The sequence below is a fragment of the Electrophorus electricus genome, chromosome 7 (genome assembly GCF_041902795.1).
Source record: "Electrophorus electricus isolate QZ-2024a chromosome 7, ASM4190279v1, whole genome shotgun sequence".
In the NCBI taxonomy this organism is placed as follows: domain Eukaryota; kingdom Metazoa; phylum Chordata; class Actinopteri; order Gymnotiformes; family Gymnotidae; genus Electrophorus; species Electrophorus electricus.
In genome coordinates this window covers 21,289,529-21,309,947 of record NC_137503.1, presented here as the reverse complement: position 1 = coordinate 21,309,947, position 20,419 = coordinate 21,289,529, and the positions used below count along the sequence as shown (strand labels likewise).

At 39.4% G+C, this 20,419-nt stretch overlaps 1 protein-coding gene across 2 annotated transcripts; it reads left to right on the top strand.

Annotated features, from left to right (window-relative positions):
* Positions 1-2,383: 2,383 nt before the first annotated feature.
* Positions 2,384-18,455, top strand: meis2b (Meis homeobox 2b). Of its 2 annotated transcripts, XR_014124656.1 has the most exons (14): positions 2,384-2,944; positions 3,101-3,345; positions 3,773-3,914; positions 4,146-4,196; positions 4,624-4,674; positions 4,795-4,941; positions 6,868-6,982; positions 11,542-11,678; positions 14,675-14,751; positions 15,844-15,902; positions 15,987-16,076; positions 16,247-16,322; positions 16,892-16,951; positions 17,178-18,455. XR_014124656.1 is itself a non-coding variant. In XM_027000812.3 (13 exons), exons 1-12 carry the CDS (start codon positions 2,927-2,929, stop codon positions 16,303-16,305), a joined length of 1,191 nt encoding a protein of 396 aa, XP_026856613.1. In that variant the 5' UTR covers positions 2,384-2,926; the 3' UTR covers positions 16,306-16,322; positions 17,178-18,455. The 2 variants fall into 2 exon arrangements, 1 of the variants encoding a protein (XP_026856613.1); XM_027000812.3 differs by lacking the exon at positions 16,892-16,951.
* The last annotated feature ends 1,964 nt before the right edge of the window (positions 18,456-20,419 follow it).

The following is a 20,419-nucleotide window of genomic DNA, read 5'->3' as shown; positions in this document are numbered from 1 at the left end:
TTGCACATACACACACACACACACACACACACACACACACACACACACACATGCTACAATGTGTCCTGCCAACAACGCTGTTTGTCATTCATCAGCTTTGTGGTGAGAGTCTGGAGATGATATGAAGGCAAGCATGCATATGTGGATGGGTGCATGTGTGCACACACACCCATGCACCCACACCCATGCACACACATACATTCATACGCATATAAACATAACACTAAAAGAGAAGGGGTGACAGAAAGGTGGGGGCTTTTTTGCCTGTCCTGACATTGTTAATGATTCTCAGAAAGGGGAGGCAGAGGATGATGTCTGACAGTGCTACAGCTAGACCCGAACCATGATGTGTGTGTGTGTGTGTGTGTGTGTGTGTGTGTGTGTGTGTGTGTGTGTGTGTGTGTGTGTGTGTGTGTGTGTGTATGTGTGTGTATGTGTGTGTGTGCCTGCGTGTGCATGTGCATGTGCGAGTGTGTGTTTGTGAGTGTGTGTGTGGGACTGAGGGGGCCAAGACTGATGCTGGGGAGTCCTGGTTGTGTGTTTGAGGATGCACAGCCCAGAATGTGGCAATTTATTACATTGTGAGACAGCTGGGATGACACGGAGAATCAGCTGGTATTCAGATCACCAGGCAAAAATGGAAGGGGGAAAAAGAGCAAGAGAGGGGGACAGAGAAGAGAGAGAGAGAAAGAGAGAGAGAGGAGGAGGAGTATCAGGAAATATTGTGAACTGGAACAATGTAGCCTCAGGCATGGTGTATGCTTTGCCTACATCAAAATTGTTAGTGCATTATATTTTAAATATATACCCTCAATAATTCAGCAGTTGTGAATTTAAAAGGGCTATATGTGATTGCAGATGAGAGTGATGAGAGGAGAGAGGAGTAAAGCTCAGTTTCAACCTCAGAATAAGTAAAAAATCTGCCAGTTTCCAGTTTGCTCCCCTGGCCAAGCCGTGCTGCAAGAAGATCTGCATCATTATTATTATTATTATTATTATTATTATTATTATTATTATTATTATTATTATTATTATTATTATTATTATTTGAAATACCTTGAATATGTCACTAGGTGGCGTCGAGGATAAACCAGGTTGGAAAGTGTATACAAACATTCCGATGGATACTGAAGTATCTGAGGAGTGTCACTTCTCCAAAAATTAATAAATTTAAACGCGTCACAGATATCGTTTCAGGTCAATGCTGTGGATTTATGATGGATTATGAACACTACCGGTATAAAGACACTACCCAAATGCGACCTATCGCGTACTCTTATAAATTACGGATCTCATTATATACCCATTATAGACAAAGACTTTAGTCCTTGTGTGTGTGTTTGTGTTTGTATTTGTGTGTGTGTGTGTGTGTGTGTGTGTGTGTGTGTGTGTGTGTGTGTGTGTGTGTGTGTGTGTGTGTGTGTGTGTGTGTGTGTGTGTGTGTGTTTACTATCGATAGGCTAAATATTTGCATGCGAGGCCAATGAAATGATGTTTGAAGCTTAAATAGAAGTAATTGTTTAATTGTCTTGATAGGAGTATATTTTGGAAGGCAAGGTCCCCTATATGTGTCACGATTGTATTAACTAAAGGATTTAAAAGACTATGGGCCATTTAGCTAAAATGATATGTTACTGTGAACCTTTACATTTTGCACATTCTCTCTGCTATATTTTGCCTTATTATCTTAAAATATTGCGATTAAATAAGAAACAGCTAAACTCATATAAAGATATGCCCGTGAGACGTATATCGGACATTTATTCTGGACAACCTATATGACAGTTTCTCTTCTAGAATTAAAAAAATATATATATTTTGGTTCAAGGCTTGTAAATGGAAGAATCGTTCATCGCTCTTCTATTGTCATCTATAAGCGATAATGGGTAAATAAGAACTGATACGAAATAAATTAGATTTGAAAAAGCAAGCGATTCTTGATGCATTTTGTACATGAAAAAGAAAACCAAAGTACAAAATAATCTTGTTAGTTGCATTGCCTTTTTAAAATAATAAATGCAAATAATTTGAATAAATAGATTGGGTTTCTTTTTGCATATGTGGAAATGGATTCGTTTTATTTCAAAAGGCAGGTTTCATCATTATTTGAATAAGGTTATATTACAGATTGGATCATAGTGGTCTGGTATTATACATCAAACAAGATCCTCAACGAATGCATAACGTCGTATAATTCAGTGCGTAAATTCAATTTTAGCGCTTTTAGAAAGAATCCCTCCACCCACGACGTCAAAATGTAACACATTGTGGTGCGTCATTTGTGTGTGCATCCAACGTAAACACTCGTTTGACTAGTCTTAGTCCCTGCGCTCTTTCCATCTAAGATTCTCTCCCCTTATGCGCGAGTGGCAACACCCCCCGCGCTTTCCCGGGCTCAGTCATCGTCCACTCACGCCGACTAGGATACATTCAGTCTGCCACGTACTTATCAACGCTTCTCCATTCCGTGTAAGGGATGTAAATGGTGATCACGAGAAGAATTGGATACATTTCGTCTTGTTTTTTATTTGACACTGTGTTCAGACTAACGCAGGAGCTATCAAAAAAATGAGAAGCTTTCGGATTTCAGAAGTCATCTTACTTGAAGATACCTGGAACAGGACAATCTTACAAGACTGACCGATAGATAAACGGATGCATATTACTCCTAACCAGCTGTATGTGGGTTTTATTTGTAAAACAGTACACGTTTATTTGACTATTTGAAATTTTATTTCAAAATTGTACAGTTAAACGGAGCTATCCAAAACTCAAGTTATGCTTTATCAGATGTACGGATTACGACACCGATCACTTAAATCGGATACTCAAAGGAATTGAACTATTGAAACTACATCCGCGTTAACTCCGAACACAAGTGGCACTTCCCATTATCCGCACATCTGTACATGACCAGAACCTGCACATGCTGATGGCGCAAAGGGTGAGCGGCATTCAGTACCTGCTTTTATAAACACACTTCATGAAGTCAATTTAATCCCTCAGGCATTAGTTGTAGTTCATACCTTTATTGTCCTGGTGCTCTGTTTTTTAACTTTTAACTGAAGGCTGTAATAGCCCCTGTTCTTCCCTGGTGTAGTACGAAGACTTAGCCCACTACGGTGGCGGAATGGACGGTGTTGGGGTTCCGGCATCGATGTATGGAGACCCGCATGCTCCTCGGCCTTTGCCGCAAGTCCATCACTTGAACCACGGGCCACCTCCCCATACTAACCAGCACTACGGGGCCCATGCGCCACCCAGTCTCGTGCCCAGCCTCGTACCCAGCGGCATGGGCTCTGCTGTCAGTGATGTCCTTAAGAGAGATAAAGACCAGATTTACGGGTACGTTTAAAATGAATACGCTCCAACACTCTTCCAGTATCGTAAAAAATTGTTTGGATTTAATTTTTTAACCATTTTTGTTATATTACAAATAACAATATTACAGACATTTGGATATTAATATTAGTAAACAGATGACGGTCCCATGCGCTTTGCTGAACTTTTGCTGGTTTTTATATAAGGCCAGTCCTGTTGTAGGATTTGCAATATTTGCAATGTAATAATTATAAATACATTTACGTATAGCATTATTTTTAACCTTCTTCCGTAATGTAGGTTGCAAAAACCAAAAAAAAACCCCACAGAGTTCGGAATCAACAGGCCTATGTCCGCGTTGTTAAGTTGCAGGAGCACTGTATGATTGAGATGATGTTTGAGGAAATGAGCGATAATAGTCAGAAGATGTTTATGGGTTCGCTGATTTTAGGCACCCACTATTTCCTTTGCTGGCGCTGGTTTTCGAGAAATGCGAGCTGGCCACATGCACGCCCAGAGAGCCTGGGGTCGCAGGCGGCGACGTCTGCTCTTCCGATTCCTTCAACGAGGACATTGCTGTCTTTGCCAAGCAGGTCGCCGTCAAACAGTTAATCATGTAACAAAGACGATAATACAATTTATCGATCTGTTTAATTAGTTAACTTGCCAGTTTTCGAGAATTTTATCTAGTTTTGAATTATTTGTTGATTATTGTTTTTGATTATTATTATTTTGATGTGTTTGTTCAAAAAAGAAACTAGAATTTATAATAAAGTCAAATGTATATCTGTACAGGATACCAATAACGTTTTGTCTTGGTTTAGATACGGGCAGAGAAACCATTATTTTCATCAAATCCAGAACTGGACAACTTGGTAAGTATAAAACTGAACTAAACCGCTCTTGTCTGTCCATCATAAAGTAATTCTAATACTAGCGTTGCTAGTATGAACTGTTATGAGAAATAGAGTGGTGATGAGATTTTCGACAAGGCCGCATACATTGCCTGGAGACGCATGCGTTGGGACACACTCAGAACCAAGAGGGCGAAGGGAAAATCGGGCGCGAGATTTTCTCTTTTCTGAGACACCAGCCCGCCAAAAAAAAATCTGTTTTCTGGCTGAGTTCTATTCCTCGGGCTGTTGTCTTCGAGATGTTATTTTTAGTTTGTTTATCGAAACATATATTGTTTATATGATTTACATTCAACTTTCAATTACCAGTTTATTTTCTGTATTTAGTTTTTTTTCCCCCAAGTTTAATCTCACACTTTCTTTTTTTCTTTCTTTCTTTTTTAACCAGATGATTCAGGCAATACAAGTATTACGATTTCATCTTTTGGAACTGGAAAAGGTATATTTTGGATGTATAATCTGATTTATCTCCAGTCCTATATAAAATAAAATAAAATTGATCAAATCAATTTAAAATTATCATTTTTATAATTTACGTCAATGTGGTATTTGTACTCAGGTGCACGAGCTATGTGATAACTTTTGCCATCGGTACATTAGTTGCCTGAAAGGGAAAATGCCCATTGATCTTGTAATTGAAGATCGGGAAGGATGCAAGTCTGACTACGACGACCTCTCTGGATCGTCGACAAATCTTGCAGATCACGTGAGTTTTATTAGCCTTTTACGTGGTGATAAAACCATATGTTCATCTATATATCGGAAAATTCCGTGGCATGCAGTGTTGTCTTCTGAACGTTCGGTGAAATTTACTCGTGGCAAGTTTATATTTACAGCCAAATCAGTCAAGCCCCACTGACATCTTTGCACAGGCACAAAAAATAAATAAACACGCTGCCAAATGATCAAAATCTATAATTTTCTTTATTCCAAGGTTTATTTTTAGAATACAAACTGTTCACAGTCTAAATGTTTCACTTTGGTAATAGGTGGTCATTATATTGTTTCATATATGCCTGTGTATTTTGAAAGCTTTTGTCAGATTCAAAGAAATTCCTAGCCATAGAGCTTATCTCCAAGAATGATGAAAATGATGGTGGTGGTGGTAGTGGTGGTAATGATGATGATGATGATGATGATGATGGTGATGAAGTGCAGGTTCTAGACGTGGTGGTAGGTAGGGTCAGGCTGTGGGCCTTTTGCTCTGTAGTCTACCCCTCTGTTAGCCCTAATGATCAGTGTTAAATTTGCATGTGAATGTTCCATTGTCTTTGAACTGATTGGATTATTATTGTCATTGGGGAGGGGGGTCTTTGTGACCTAGAAACCCATGGTGTGGGGTTCAGAGGAGAGATTAATTTTTGCTACTGCTCCTAACCCCCCCCTTACACTTCCTACAACGCCCCCCCCCCCAATTTCCTCTTCACAAACACGCACACACTCACATACATACACTCATACACACACAGACATGCAAACACTAATGCACATACGCATAGACACACAGACACACACACACGCACAGCAGCAACATCACCTCTTACTGCCCCAATGTATTACCCTCTTCCTTCAGTCATATAAGCAGAGGAAAAGACAGACAACTTTGAAGACTTGTACTTAGATTATTAAGTGAGATATTCTGACTCAAAAAAGCTAAAACAGTAGCAGACTTAATCTGTGGCCACTCTCCATAGGATCACAAATTATAGTCCTGCCACTAAATGAGGTTACTCTGGATAAACTACAGTGAGGAGATATTTACAGCTGCTTTACTAATCTATATGAAACTTGATTAATTATATGCGCAGACAATTAATATGTGCAGACAATAAATAATGCTTCTCATCCTTATGATACTAAGGCTCAACACTTTTAATTATGATGGCTTTTATGTAACTATGTTAATTATGTAATAAAAGGACAGTGGCCCTTTGAACAACTACGTATCCCACCGCACCACATACACACATGCACATACACGCGCACAGACAAACAATAACCTCTGTGCATCCTAATGAGTAAACAGTGAAGAGTCTTATTCACACAGCTTTATTGTTCACTGGGCTTTTTCTAGGCCTGTTTAGAGCACTCTATCTGATCACCATCAGGCAAACAGCTGACGCTAAGAACATGAAGAGGCCAGACTGGCATTTGTGCTCAGGCTGAGCTGTTTGAGTGCTTCTGCCTGAGCTCTGAATATAAAGGGGCTGCTCTGGTCACTGGCATGCATTCCCTTCTGACAGCAACATGACAGCTACCTGAGGAACTTCTGACAGCAACTATACAGCTACCTGAAGAACTTTCCTAATCACATTTCTTGCTCTTGTACTCCTGCTCCAATTCTTCTGCTTTGATTGGTTCTAGGTTTGGAATTGTGTTTGTTTGCAGTAGTTTTATTCATCCAACAGAGGAAATATCTGAATAGGCAGAATGGTAACTTACATTATTTTGAGGTTTTCATTGAAAATGGACTTTCAGTACATGCAGTAACATCATTATTTATTGTACCATCCTGGCTGGCATTGATTTTGTGATTCGGTTCTAGCAGTTCTACTACTAATGTCTGACAGTTCTGCTAATATTTTGTTGTTCTTCTCTCCTTGGTATTGACACCAAACTGGAATGTAACCAGAATCCAGCTTCCTGGAGAGATTTAGATGATGCCCACTCCACTCCCTCGGTAGGCACCCCAGGGCCATCCAGTGGGGGCCATGCGTCTCAGAGCGGAGACAACAGCAGCGAACTCGGTAGGAACCCTGAAGACCTCATTCTATAAGCAAGTCATTCTTATAAGGCTCTGCTCACCTTGGGTTAACCATCATTAGGGTGAGTTAATTTCTTTCGTAATCCACTGACCATTGTTGGTTCTTTGAGAATTGCTCCCAGTTTGGGTGGTATACTGAACAATAGAGCAGCTAATTAGTGTTAGTCAACAATCAGCCCAAATATTCACATGAAAACACAAAAGAAAAGTACAATGTTGACATGTTAAAACCTTAGCTTGACTTTTTTTTGGTAAAAATCAGATGAATGTAGATCCCATGGAGTTTTGACCCAGATGGTTTGGGTGTTTTGATGTGATTTGGTGGCACAAATATATGCATCTGAGCACCTGTCTTTCATGTCTGCTTTGGAATTAATGGATTTAATGGATTTTTATGTTTTTCTGGTTGGTTGCCTGTATGGGTTTCACTCTAACATAAATTGTTCTAATGTTTTTAAAGTGCATTTCCCAGTGCTACTGTGTTATTTATTTGTTGGCTTGCCAGTTTTAGGCTTATTCCCAAAATGAACTAGAACAGACTGAGATGCGCTATTGGCATATATTCAGTGATCTATTCAGGGATTTACTGGCTGAAGTCTAAAATACTATTTTTAGCGTATATATTTCACCAGTACATGTTGAGGCTTGCTTGAGGAAATGTGTTTATGGCTTGTTTTATTATTGTGTGTAGCTAATGGTGTCAGGAAGAATAGCCTTTAAAACCTTCTTTGCCCCTGAGCCCATCAGGCATCAGTGGGTTGGCTACTGAGAAGAAGAATGGAAGGATACTTTGCAAGACAAGAGGAACTCAAAAAGGATGAAAGGAACCCCAACCACACCGATCTGTCTTTATCTTCTGCTTACAATACCAGAAAACACAATACCAGAAAGTACAACAGAAAAAATTCTTCAGCTAACATTACCTCTACATGGAACTCCACATACCTCAGATTTTACACTTAAACAGTGATATGCTAGGCATGGCAGCAATGCTACGGTGCTTTACGGTGTGTGTTTGTGTGTGCTTGTGTCTGTGTGTGTGTGTGTGTGTGTGTGTGAGAGAGAGAGAGAGAGAGAGAGAGAGAGAGAGAGAGAGAGAGAGAGAAAGAGAGAGAGAGAGAGAGAGAGAGAGAGAGAGAGAGAGAGAGAAAGAGAGAGAGAGAGAGAGAGGCACTGGTACAGACAAAACAGATCAGGAAAAAGAGAATTGTGGGGAAGGGGAAGGGGAAGAGCATGGGGTGTTGGATTTTTTTTCCCACCATGCTTTGTTAAAACAACAGCAGGGGACATCCAAGGTCTGTGGCCTTCTGACCCTGCAGAGAATGTTTTGAAGTATGGCGTGAAAGATGGAGGGAGTGAGGGTGCGAGTCACGGCATTAGCCAGGAGCCACGGCACAGGAGCACAGGGACAAGAACATCAGAGGCATGCTGTAAGGCCTACCTGCTGCTCTCACGGCGCCCTATTACTTGCCCGCTTTATCATGCAAAAAATGGGCAAAGTAAACACTCTTTACCCTGAGAAAAGACTAAGGGTCAAAGAACAGTCACTGCTGCCCATGTTCATGGGGTAGTGGACCCCTGCCAGTCTCAGTAGCTCTCAGTGTTCCTCCTCCATCAGCTGTGTCATCCTGCAAGTGCTGCTTGTAAGCACAACCTCCTGGCTGCACATGGACAGGAGTTGGCAATGGTTTCTCTTAATGTAGCTTTATCCTGCGGGAGCCCTGGGGGGCTGGAGTGTGCAGCCTGGAGGGCTGGAGTGTGCAGCCTGGAGGGCTGGAATGGGGTTGGGACTGTAAATCCATGGTTATCTGAGTCTCCTTTGCCTCAAGTGTTCTCTTCTGGGACCAACAATATACCCTCCATACTGTACCCCCTCTGTGTGACGTCACTGGTGAGGGAATGAGGAGTGCAAGGGGAGGAGGGGAATTCATACAAGACAATCCCAAACATTGAAAGCTTGCAGGGATGGCAGGCCCGAGAATGTCCATCACAAAGGACAAATCTAAACAAAAGGATGCAGAAAGAAATTCCAGGCCTCTGTGGTCTCTGTGCCCCTCAGTGACAGCAGAAGCTGTAGGAAGAGGAGGTTTGGATCTTAATTTTTAAACACAGCAGGATACTCACCACTGTTCAGGTAATCAATACCTAGTGATCATTAGATTCATCTACCAAATAATGCTGTAAAATATTGTCTAAACCATGTGTATCTCAATACATAATTTTACTGATTTTTTTTCTTCTCATAGCTCCCAGGCCTGCTAGCATCACAGCCACCTGGGAACAATAACCTGAACTGTCAAGAGAATATAATCAATATGCTTTAAGGGAAAACGATTAGTGAGGAAAAAATAATCTGCATTCGCCCCACTCAGTCAGTCAGGGCTGTGCTAAGTCAGGGCTGTGCTCAATAATTATCCAGGCTGTTGCGCTGGGGAGTGTGAATCATGGCTAGCATTAAGAAGTACAGCTAATGATAGATTGAGGTCGTGACAAGCTCATTAGGCAAGCAAACAGGATTTATTCTGTGATGCATGCAGGGTGGTGCTTATCAGCCCCCACTAGTGCCACTGCCCTTTGTTTTCAGGACACCAATCCATCTCCATCCATCTCTCATCTTTATGTCTGCTAAAGACTGCGATAACCTTAGATCATGCTTGCTCTTGGTTGGCAAATTTTTTTTACAAAAACTCACAACACCAATTCACATTCTCTCACATCGTGAGCACAAGAAGGTGAGCACAGTGGAGAATGGGAGAGCAAGCGGGGAGCCACTTCTCTGTATCTTAAGGTGCTGTGTTGTCTCCAGATGCCTTGAGGGCATAATGCAGCCTTCCCCGCAGCTGCAGTGGTCCCCCCTCTGTGCCGCGCGTGCTGACCACGGGCCGGCGGGCTGGGCAGAGCTCTCTGACACTCGAGCCTTTAAACCCAGCACTGTCACACAGGCTGCACAGAGCCAGTTGCCAGGGAACAGTCAGAAGCGATTAGCGTTAGTGGGGATCTGCCCCGCGGCCTTCCCTTTCTGGAGCAGCAGGGGAAAACGAGGGTAGGGGGCAGAGGGAGTCTTCCTCAGACGTAATGAGGTTCTTTCATTCTCTAGCCTTTATTCTTTGTTTCTTTTATCTTTAATTTTCTTTATTTTTTCTTTTTTTCTCTTTATGTCTTATACATTTGCATTGTATTTGCTTTCTTGCTCTCTTCATGTCTACTTCTTTTTTGTTTTTAAAATTTCTTTTCTTATTTGTGTTACAGTAAAAGCTATCGCTTGATGTATTAAAAATGCAAAAATAGTTTTAAAAAAATCAATAATTTAATGAACCTAAGCCACTGTTGCGAGAGTCAATAACAGAAATATTGATTATTCTCATTTTTCCCATAGACCATGGTGTTCTAAGAGAAACTCATGAATCACTGTACATTACTGTAGTCTGACTGAAATGTAATTTTACAGATGTTTAGGTGAAGAATTTCTAATGCCAATGAACAAACAAAAACTTTTCTGTAACAAGTCTTAGACTCTTTTCCTGCACTTGCATAATGTTATCAGTCAGGCCTCTGTCCACCCACCATGTGTCCGACAATCTGAATGTCATTATTCATTAGCTAAAATATTTATGCATGAATATGGAACATATAGGCTGCTTTGATTGATGCATCCCTAAAAACAAGGAGACACGGCAGGGCGAGTCTTAAGAAAAGTCGGGTTCCTGTCCCGCCTCGGGGGAGGAGTCCCTTAGATACATTATTCACATACCCTCCAGGCAGGCTTTCAAGGCATCTCTGCCCTCGGGCCAAGAAAAATAAGCATGACTGTTAAAAGTGAATCATCTCTGCTGATACACAACTAATGGAGGAAGGCTAGAGGGAGTGAAGGAAAGAGCAAAAGAAGAGAGGTAGAGTGGAAGAAAAAGTGAGAGAAAGAAATACGCAAAGGGGGAAAGAGAGACATGGTGAAGTGCCGTACCTGTAAATAATGCCTCAGACTCCAAGATCAGGGCTAAGCTATGAGGGATTTAATGACTGATCTAAAAAAAATAATCAAAATGACCAGTTAAACACTGCTTGGACTATATGATGAAAAGTAAGGGTTTAGCAATGCATCTCTAAATTCATAATCAAATCAACTGGACTCTAGGGACTAAGTATGCCGGGTTTATATACATTACCTTACCCAAACACAAATTAGGTTCTGGAGCCCAATAAACTAACCATCAACTTCTGAGCACTCGTTGACATGTCTGTTATTTACTCATTACCCATGAGTAATGAGGACATTTACATATCTTCATTACCTACGTGCTTATTTACATGTCCTCAAAGGGAGAGGATGAGAGAGAACAAGAAAAAGAAAACAATGTCTCAGCATTGTTGATTTCTGTGCAAGTTTTCTTGTTTGAACAGTCTTTGAGTTTTATATGCTTGCTAAAATGAACATTATGTAATGGTGAATACTCTCTCTCTCTCTCTCTCTCTCTCTCTCTCTCTCTCTCTCTCTCTCTCTCTCGCTCTCTCTCTCTCTCTCCATTTCTGTCTTTCATTTTGGAGATGGCCTAGAGAACAACTTAGCATCTCCTGGTACAGGTGATGAGGATGATCCTGATAAGAAACGCCAGAAGAAGAGAGGGATTTTTCCCAAGGTGGCAACAAACATTATGCGTGCATGGCTGTTCCAGCACCTCACGGTAGGTGGAGCACAACTAGCATCAGCCACTGATAATTCACTTACAATATCTATCAGCAGATAGCTAGTGGTAACCTTTTGCTAAATTGATCTTATAATACCATGCTAGATATTGTTGTTAGTTTTAAATCTCATTAGATTCCTTGCTTTTCTTTCTGCTAACACAGCAGCTCACAAATTACTCCAGTTTTAAGATATTGCTAAATGCTAAGAATGCTAAATGCTAAGAAAATTTTATAGAGGTCTTGTTTTACTTTAATATTAATCAATTGTGTTTGTGTACTGAAAGCTAAACAAAATTGTTTGGGGGAAGGTGTTGTTTATTCCAAAATTAATGAAAAATTAACTGTCAGGATTACATTATAATGCTTAAATAACAGTGAATAATAACACAGCTGCTTTCTATACTGTAATCTACATTGTTAAAGAATAAGACCTGGCCTTAGAAACATTGTGTTCTATATGCCTTCAGTTTAAAATGTATTTTTAAAAGAATGAAAAAAGTAATATATAGCCAAATGCATCCAAGAAAATAGTAGTTCAATCATAGTAGTTCAATCTTTTACAAGATCATAGCAAATAGTCATGAGAAATTAGGTTTATATTAATCAAAATTGAGCACAAAAACACCTCTGCATAATCTTGCCTTTGCAACTTAAAATTAATCTCTAACTGCAAATTAGCCAACTTCACTGTGCAACAGCAAGAATATACCATTGGCTAAATTTATGTTTGAGACCATTCTGGTGATAGCTAAACAAAGGTCACAATCGTTACTCTAATGTCACCACTTCCATTTGTTTCAGTCATCACTGAAAAGATCAAGAAAATTGTTTCTTTGCAACATGACAAAAGAAACTTGGTCAATTTACTCAGTTAATGTTAAGCAGTTATTGGGCTTTGTAATTCAACTCTTCACTCACAGTTATCAAACAGCAGTGGGGTGGATGGGCATGATGTAATTTCAGAGACACCCAGATTGGAATGTGTTAACATTTTCTGCCATCTTGGTAGAACACATATTTTGTTGTGTATTCGGGGAGAAGTATTCTGAGATTAATTTTTGTGTCATTTTCAGAGGCTGCCTTCTGTTTGTTACATCCAGATCAGCAACATGCAAATAAAAAATATAAAATAAGAGGGAAATCATTTTCAAAAGAATTTTGAGAGGGGGTTCTGCAGATCACCTAACACCTCTGGTTCTGTGACTTTGCTGCTATAATTGAAATATCTAATGCCACAGGTTCATATGGAGCTGGCAGGGAAGCTTCTTCAAGTACGCAACAGTGGACAATCCTTGCTGAACTGTTCAGACCTATGCCTGAGAAGTGTACAGCCTAGCAGGGCTGAGAGAGTCAGCTCTCTCTAACAATCTGTTTGCTTTTCCTTTGTCTTGTTCCTTTTGTTTTATTCTTTAGTTGTTTTCTCTGATTCTAAATAAGATTTAATCTCTTTCCATAGTATAACGTTTTACAGATTAAATAAAGCGTAATGGAATTATTCCCTCTCTACTCACCTGCACCTTTTCAAACTAATTTGTTAAGGAGGGGGTTTCCCATTGCAGGATGTGCTACCTCTCAAAAAGGTTTGTGTGTGAGGGGGAACTTAGGCCTGTGAAAGGTCTCCAGTGCAACACCCTGCTGCTCGTGCATTCATCCGCCTCTAACGGAGAATAAAAAAGAGCTGTGTTACGTTTTGTCTAGCTCCACTTCACACATGGGGCTGTGAGCTTTGGATGTAGAGGAACTCTTTACATATGGCATTATCTTACATCTTCTGTGACCTATACACGATAAAGGACCCTCTCAAGACTCAAGACAAAATCAACAGAGTACAGAGCAAACTGTTGTAACTGGTATGCTGGTATGCAAACTGTTATAACTGGTATGCTCAGTGGGGACAAGATGGTAGCCTATTCTTTGACATGTAAATGAGAAACAGGGGGATTCTCTCTTTAAACCAGGGTAAATAATGCATATATGACAGTGTATCCTAAAAAAGGTGAGCAGAGGAACAGAGGAGTATAGTCCCTGTGGAAGTGCCTGTTTGGTGCATGCCTCACAAAAAGGATTTTTGCACATCACTGAGTTGATATCTGTGCATATGTGTGTGTAAACATGAGTATGCCTATGCAGGTATACAAATGTGTGTGTGTGTGTGTGTGTGTGTGTGTGTGTGTGTGTGTGTGTGTGTGTGTGTGTGTACATATACTGGGTTGCTAAAACAGGTGAAACATGCAGTCATAGGTGGATCATGCAGAGTTTTTCTGTGTTTAAGAGTGAACCCCTATATTAGAAAAACCAATGATGGAGAGAAAGAGAAAGAGAAAGAGAGCATAACTTATCCTTTACCAGCTTCCAAAAAACATTGCTTAATGGGATGATGATACCAAAATGGGCACACAGACACAAGCACACACACACACACTCTCTGCACTCTCAGCCTGCCATCTGCTGCCCTGCTGTCATTCTCACAGGCTCAGAAGTAGGGACCAACAGGGGCCAGCTGGGGCCAAAACCCATTCACACTCTCACAAAGCCTTTTGTTGTGTCCCTTTCAAATCCACATGGTCATTTGTCAAGTAGCGTTAAGTAATGTCATATAATGTCACACAATACCATACGTTGTGGAGCAAGGGGTCTTACGGACAACACTGTGTGTATGACAGTGGAACGAAGTAACACAGAATGATATCATTTCCTGAGAGTTATTTGCCTGTTGAGTAAAGGTCTAGTTGGGGGTAGTGAACTACCTGCATCTGTTAATGTTGAATGTTCTTCCTAAAGGTAGTTTTGATGTCTTTGGCCTGATATTCACCAAAATCACCAGCAAGAATACTGATAATACTGACTAACTATATGAAGAAATCTGAAAATTGTTTCTATTTTATGTTTCTATTTTATGTTATGTTCTATGTTTCTATTTTAAATCTCTACTGTTTATGTATGTACTAACGTACTAAAACGTACTAACATAAAAATCTCTGTCTCTCTGCAGCATCCATACCCTTCAGAAGAGCAGAAGAAACAGCTAGCTCAAGACACAGGCCTTACTATCTTACAAGTGAATAACTGGTGAGCTACCACTGATCTATGACTGCTCTCTCTTTAGACTTACCTTCGGTTGGAAATAAAGACAGTGGGAGATCGTCTGGTCAGAAACCATTTATTAATGTAATAATGCTCTTATCAGATGGCAATAAAAATGTGAACAGGCAGGCATGATGATGGGCTGTAGCTTTGAACAGTTTGGAATCAGAGGCAAGAAATTGAGCAGAACAAATATAACATACTGGGACTCATTTGAAGATGGCTTTTTAAGTCCTCATTAAAAACCTCATTGGCTGCTCTATACTCGGAAAAAGTATTCTGGAAAGATTATTGGCCTATCTTAGACTTTAGGAGGGAGCTGTATGAAGTCTGAAAAAGTCAGTATTTGGGGAATTACAGTAGCTCATCTGTAACAATCAGCCTGGAATTGTTTAGTGAATCACTATTATATGGGCATTTATGAGATTCTACATTAACATGAACTGGCACACCATTGGGGGTGGGGGTGGGGAGAGTTGGGGGGGGCAACTGTATGTGTATTAAATTGCATTACTGCTCATGTGTTTCCCTAGTGCAAAAATACTATTGTCTAGCTTTTTGTTATGAATAACTGACATGTATAAGCATGTGATAAACAGTTTATATAACTCCCACTGGCTACAGAACCACAGACACACCCATGAATTATTTTTGCCGCCTGGAATTGTTTACTTGATGGAACATTATATTTCTGAGAGTGAAAGTGTTTGGTGAAGCAATTCTTAAAACCTTGGAGGGCAAATAAATTGCCCTAGAGATTAGGTTCATTTGTATTTGAATAATGGGTACCTTATAGATGATATATTGTATTATTGCTATTTCATCTTAATTTTCATATTTGCACAAATTAATAATTAAAATGAACCCCATGAAAGCTAAAAGAAATTGCAGTGAGTTAGAATGCAATTTTAGGCTGTGTTAATTAGAAATTAGGTCACGATTTTAATCCCCTCTCTTTCTATATGAGTGAATCAGCCTTATCAAGGAACTTTGTGTTCCTGGTACTTTTTACAAATGAAGGTCATATTATATTCTTCTTATTAAATTAAAAGTTTTGTTTGTTTTCATTCCTGCAAGGTTTATCAATGCCCGGCGAAGGATTGTGCAGCCCATGATCGACCAGTCAAACCGAGCAGGTAATCCTCACTTTCAGTATCACACACCTCTGAACTAGACAGTCTGTGATGTCACATTTTACATGCTCTCACTTTACTGTTTAGTGAGCCAAGGAACTGCTTACAGCCCTGATGGGCAGCCAATGGGAGGTTTTGTTCTGGACAGCCAGCAGCACATGGGCCTCCGACCTGCAGGTGTGTGAAACTACAACAGGTTCAAAAACAACACTGAGCAACACTGCTGTGTTAGGATATTTGTTTTACCCTATTTACTCCATTTATGCCTTCTACCTGTGTAGTAGCTGTATTAAAGAGGTTGGAAGGGCCTGGTGGTGCTGAGTTAGTTTGTTTGTTTTCTTTGGCAGGTCCAATGGGGGGCATGGGCATGAACATGGGGATGGATGGCCAGTGGCACTACATGTAACCTTCCACACAGACATGGTAGGTGCCTGGCACTCCTCTCCTCCATCCTGCTGCTCCTCTCCCACTCTCCTTGGCTGGAAAATCTGATTAGGGAATGGGTCTGATATTTGTCCTGCTCCTCCTGTTGCCCCATTGCCAATGCTCTCCATGCTGCTGTCACTGACACTCCACAAATCAAGATGTATAGGGGGCCGCAGGCAGTGGGCAGGGCACGCTTTATTTAATACCCACACTCTGGCAGCCAATGAGCCGCACTCTAATGACACTTACCTTGATTAATAGAGCTCTTTATATGGAAATAAGTGCCACGTCCCAAGCCCCGGCCACAGTGGGGCAATCATAACCCCACAGCCCCTCTCCCCCCAGGAACAGCCCCCAGTGTGATCTAATGGAGAGCGGTGAGAGAGGATGCACGCACACCCCTGGAAACACACACACACACATTCAGTTGAGTCTGCTATGCTATCTTGACATAGGTAAATGCAAACTAAATAATTTTCACACTATTTAATTGGGCTATTTTTTGTAATTGAATGATCAGAGCTTCAATCAAAGGGATGTTTTTCCATTCTTAATCTTGTCTGCAGCAACAACATATGCTGATCGGGGCAGTAATGAGACTGCTACGTTAACAGTCTTTTTTTATGGTAATCCAGATATCTACATGTGGCACAGATATGTGTTTATGTGCACACAGAGTGCAGATGTGTTTATGAATTACTAGATAGAACAATATGTTCAAACCACAGAATTATACACAATACAAAACCTCAGTGTTTAATTAATACAAAATACAACAAAAATGTTGAGTGTTAAACTCACAGTACCAGATTTCTCCTTATCACTCTTATCACTCTTCCATTTTTCCCTCAGGTCATAATGCCAGCCCTATGGGGACTCTCCAGCACTAGCCATACAGTGTTTGAGACCAACATGCAGTATCATCTTCATCAGATCACACACACACACACACACACACACACACACACACACACACACACACACACACACACACACACACGTACACGCACACAGACACACACACGCAAACACACACACATGCCCCTCACACACTATACTCTGCCTGATGATCTGTGGAATTCACAGACCCAATTGCCCTCTTGCACTGGCGACGACCTGCCCTGGAGAAGTTTCAAGATCTTGATATCCAAATGGAACTGTCTGGTGAGCCTAGAGTGCTCACTGCAAAAGGACTTCTGAAAGGCAGGAGCCAAAACTTGTTTGTTTGTAATGGGAGTTCTTTTTTTATTTATTTATTTGCTTTTTTAGCATGAGGACAAGAACATTTGGACACTTTTCTGAAGTGTCCCAAACTCAGACACAATTACTTGCATATTACAGTTCTATGCACAGATACACACACACACACACACACACACACACAAAAGTGCACACTCACATACACCAAGACTAATTCATACTCAGAAAGTCATTGTTTTCCGTGGTGTCATTTGGGGAAGATACTGGTTTGGAATGCAATGGAAAGTGTTCTGGTTAGCCATGCTTCTCTTTAACATGCCCCATCAGTGTTTGACTTTTTTTTTTGTTTTGTTAGATTTTAGAGGGATTGTTCTGCCTCATATCCATGGTGCAGTTCTGACTATAGAGGAGCTGAGGGTAAAAGGGAGAGTGTGTCACACACTGGAATACACCAACTCACTGTGGCACCTTTGCAAGTATTGAAACTCTCCCCATAATCGAGACCCTTTAGTAAGGATACGAAGCACCTACAGCTCAGAAGCAAAAAGGCTAAAAAAGGCTGAATACAAGTCTTTGAATAATGTGTATGACCATCAAGGGTGTTTCAATGTACAGAATTATGTAAATGTTACTTTAATACTCATAAATGTTAAAAAGACGTTTAAATCAAAATAAGTAAAAATGATGTTACTCTTTGTCAGCTCTCGCTTAGTTTTCTCAATTATGTGTGTGTATTTGTACATTTTATGTTGAGTGAGTGCCACACCGTCTACACAAGTTTCATTTTTAAAAAGCATGTGGTATTTCTACAAAGACAAGACCCAATTTCTTGTAATAAATAATTCATTTTCAAAATGCTTAAATAGTTTTTTTTTTTAATTTACTGTCGACCATTTTTATGCATTGGGAACGATATGCTTTTGTCCAGTGTTGTTTACCTATGTTGCAATAATCTGAAACTCCAATCAAAGGTTTACATATATCATAATTAACAATCTACATTGTTTTATATATATATATATATATATATATATATATATATATATATATATATATATATATATATATATATATATATATATATATAATGTAGGTGTAGGTGTAGGTGTGTGTGTGTGTGTGTGTACAAATAAAATGGATTATTTATTACTTCATTATTTAATTTCCAGTCATAGTGATACGAAAAAAGCCGTAAATTCGGGTAGTTTATTTAAAGTTTATTCTATCGCTTCGATGCAAAAATAGACAGACAGATAGGTAGCTGTATAGAGCTAAAAAGAAAAAAAATAACAGATATTTGCATGTAGGCTCATTACATGTGCCACAACGTAGACATATGACAGATGGCAAATAGATGTGATTTATATTTAATTTATACAGTTTTTGTGAGGGTTTCCTATTCTATTCTGGCAAAATGTCATTATGTTTGAGTTTTCAGTTTAATTTCGCAAATATTTCCTTATTTTGCGAATTTATTTATCTTTGTGAATATTTACTGTCTATGCCATTTCCCTAACATTTTGACTCCAAAGACTTCCTCCCTTGCAGTCGAGACGAGGTGTCGCGCGAGAAAAAAATGCCGTGCTTGGATGATAATTTGTCAATGTCATCTTCTTAATGATATTCGCTGCGCTATTGATGAGGAGAATTACATCAGCGCAAAGTAAAGGTTCATAGGCACAGAAAACCTCACAGAGAAAACTTGCATGTTTGATGCTGCTTTTCAATATTAATATCCTATGATTGTTTTTTTGCTGTTATTGCAAAATATATATTTACATGGCCACAACTAATTTTTCATCTTCTATATAATAGGAGTCCTGTTTTTAATAGGGTTAAGAAACTGTCTAACAGACTCATGTTAGATTAAACAGATTTTTAAAACGTTTAAAACGTATTCATTTACGGTTCAATTTAATAAAATCGTTGTTATTTTTAGACAGTTGACGGTCCCAATTTATCACCAAGAAATCCAGAAGACGTTATGGTGAATTAGCGAATCAAATCTGGTTCCTAATTTGTTTATTTATTTTTATCTTATATGTTTCCCCACGGTATATTCAGTAGTTCAAGAAATCGTAAATTAAGATAAGGGTACATGATTATAAATAGTCCGAATAATGCCGAGAATGCATTATTGCGGATATTATGCTGTTTCAGCTTTAACGCTGATAAATACATTATGAAAGCTGGCGGAAACAAGCGCGTAGGCTTGTACAACGAAATACTGGGTCAGACCCATAGAAACCAACCTCGCGTAATACAGACCAGGAAATTACTCTAGCCAGTAGAACAAGTGTTTAGGATTTTATCACGTCATTTACATTAAACATGTACAGTATATATATATATATATATATATATATATATATATATATATATATATATATATATATATATATATATATATGTGTGTGTGTGTGTGTGTGTGTGTGTGTGTGTGTGTGTGTGTGTGTGTGTGTGTGTTTAAAATGCTGAAATTGCAGGAAGCAACAAAATTTCTAAATAAGGTAGTCCATTATAATTGTCTCTGCAGTTTAAAAAAGCCTTAATGTTATTATTGCCCTTTGTGCCTCAGTTTGAGTAAAAACACTTTTAAATGTAATTTTTTAAGGTCATCAATTTGAGCTTCTGCTTTTTGTCTTTGCTGGATGTCATCTTTTTATTTGTAGTCTATAGTCTTTTTGTAGGGTAATTTCTACAAGGTCTGAAAAACAAGGCATTGAGAAGTTCTTTTGAGTCTTCACCACAGTCATAGAATTTATACTGATTAATTTAATCATTGTCTCTCATAATAATAATAATAATAATATTGCTATCAAGTAAGATAGCAAACAACTGAACATTATTTTTTACCTTAAGAGTACAGTAACATTAACAACTGAGAGTTTTCA

Excerpts from the sequence above, each read along its gene's own strand:
- meis2b (XM_027000812.3), top strand. Across the intron at positions 4,197-4,623 it reads ATCCAGAACTGGACAACTTG|ATGATTCAGGCAATACAAGT; the intron begins GTAAGTATAAAA and ends TTTTTTAACCAG. Across the intron at positions 4,675-4,794 it reads ATCTTTTGGAACTGGAAAAG|GTGCACGAGCTATGTGATAA; the intron begins GTATATTTTGGA and ends ATTTGTACTCAG.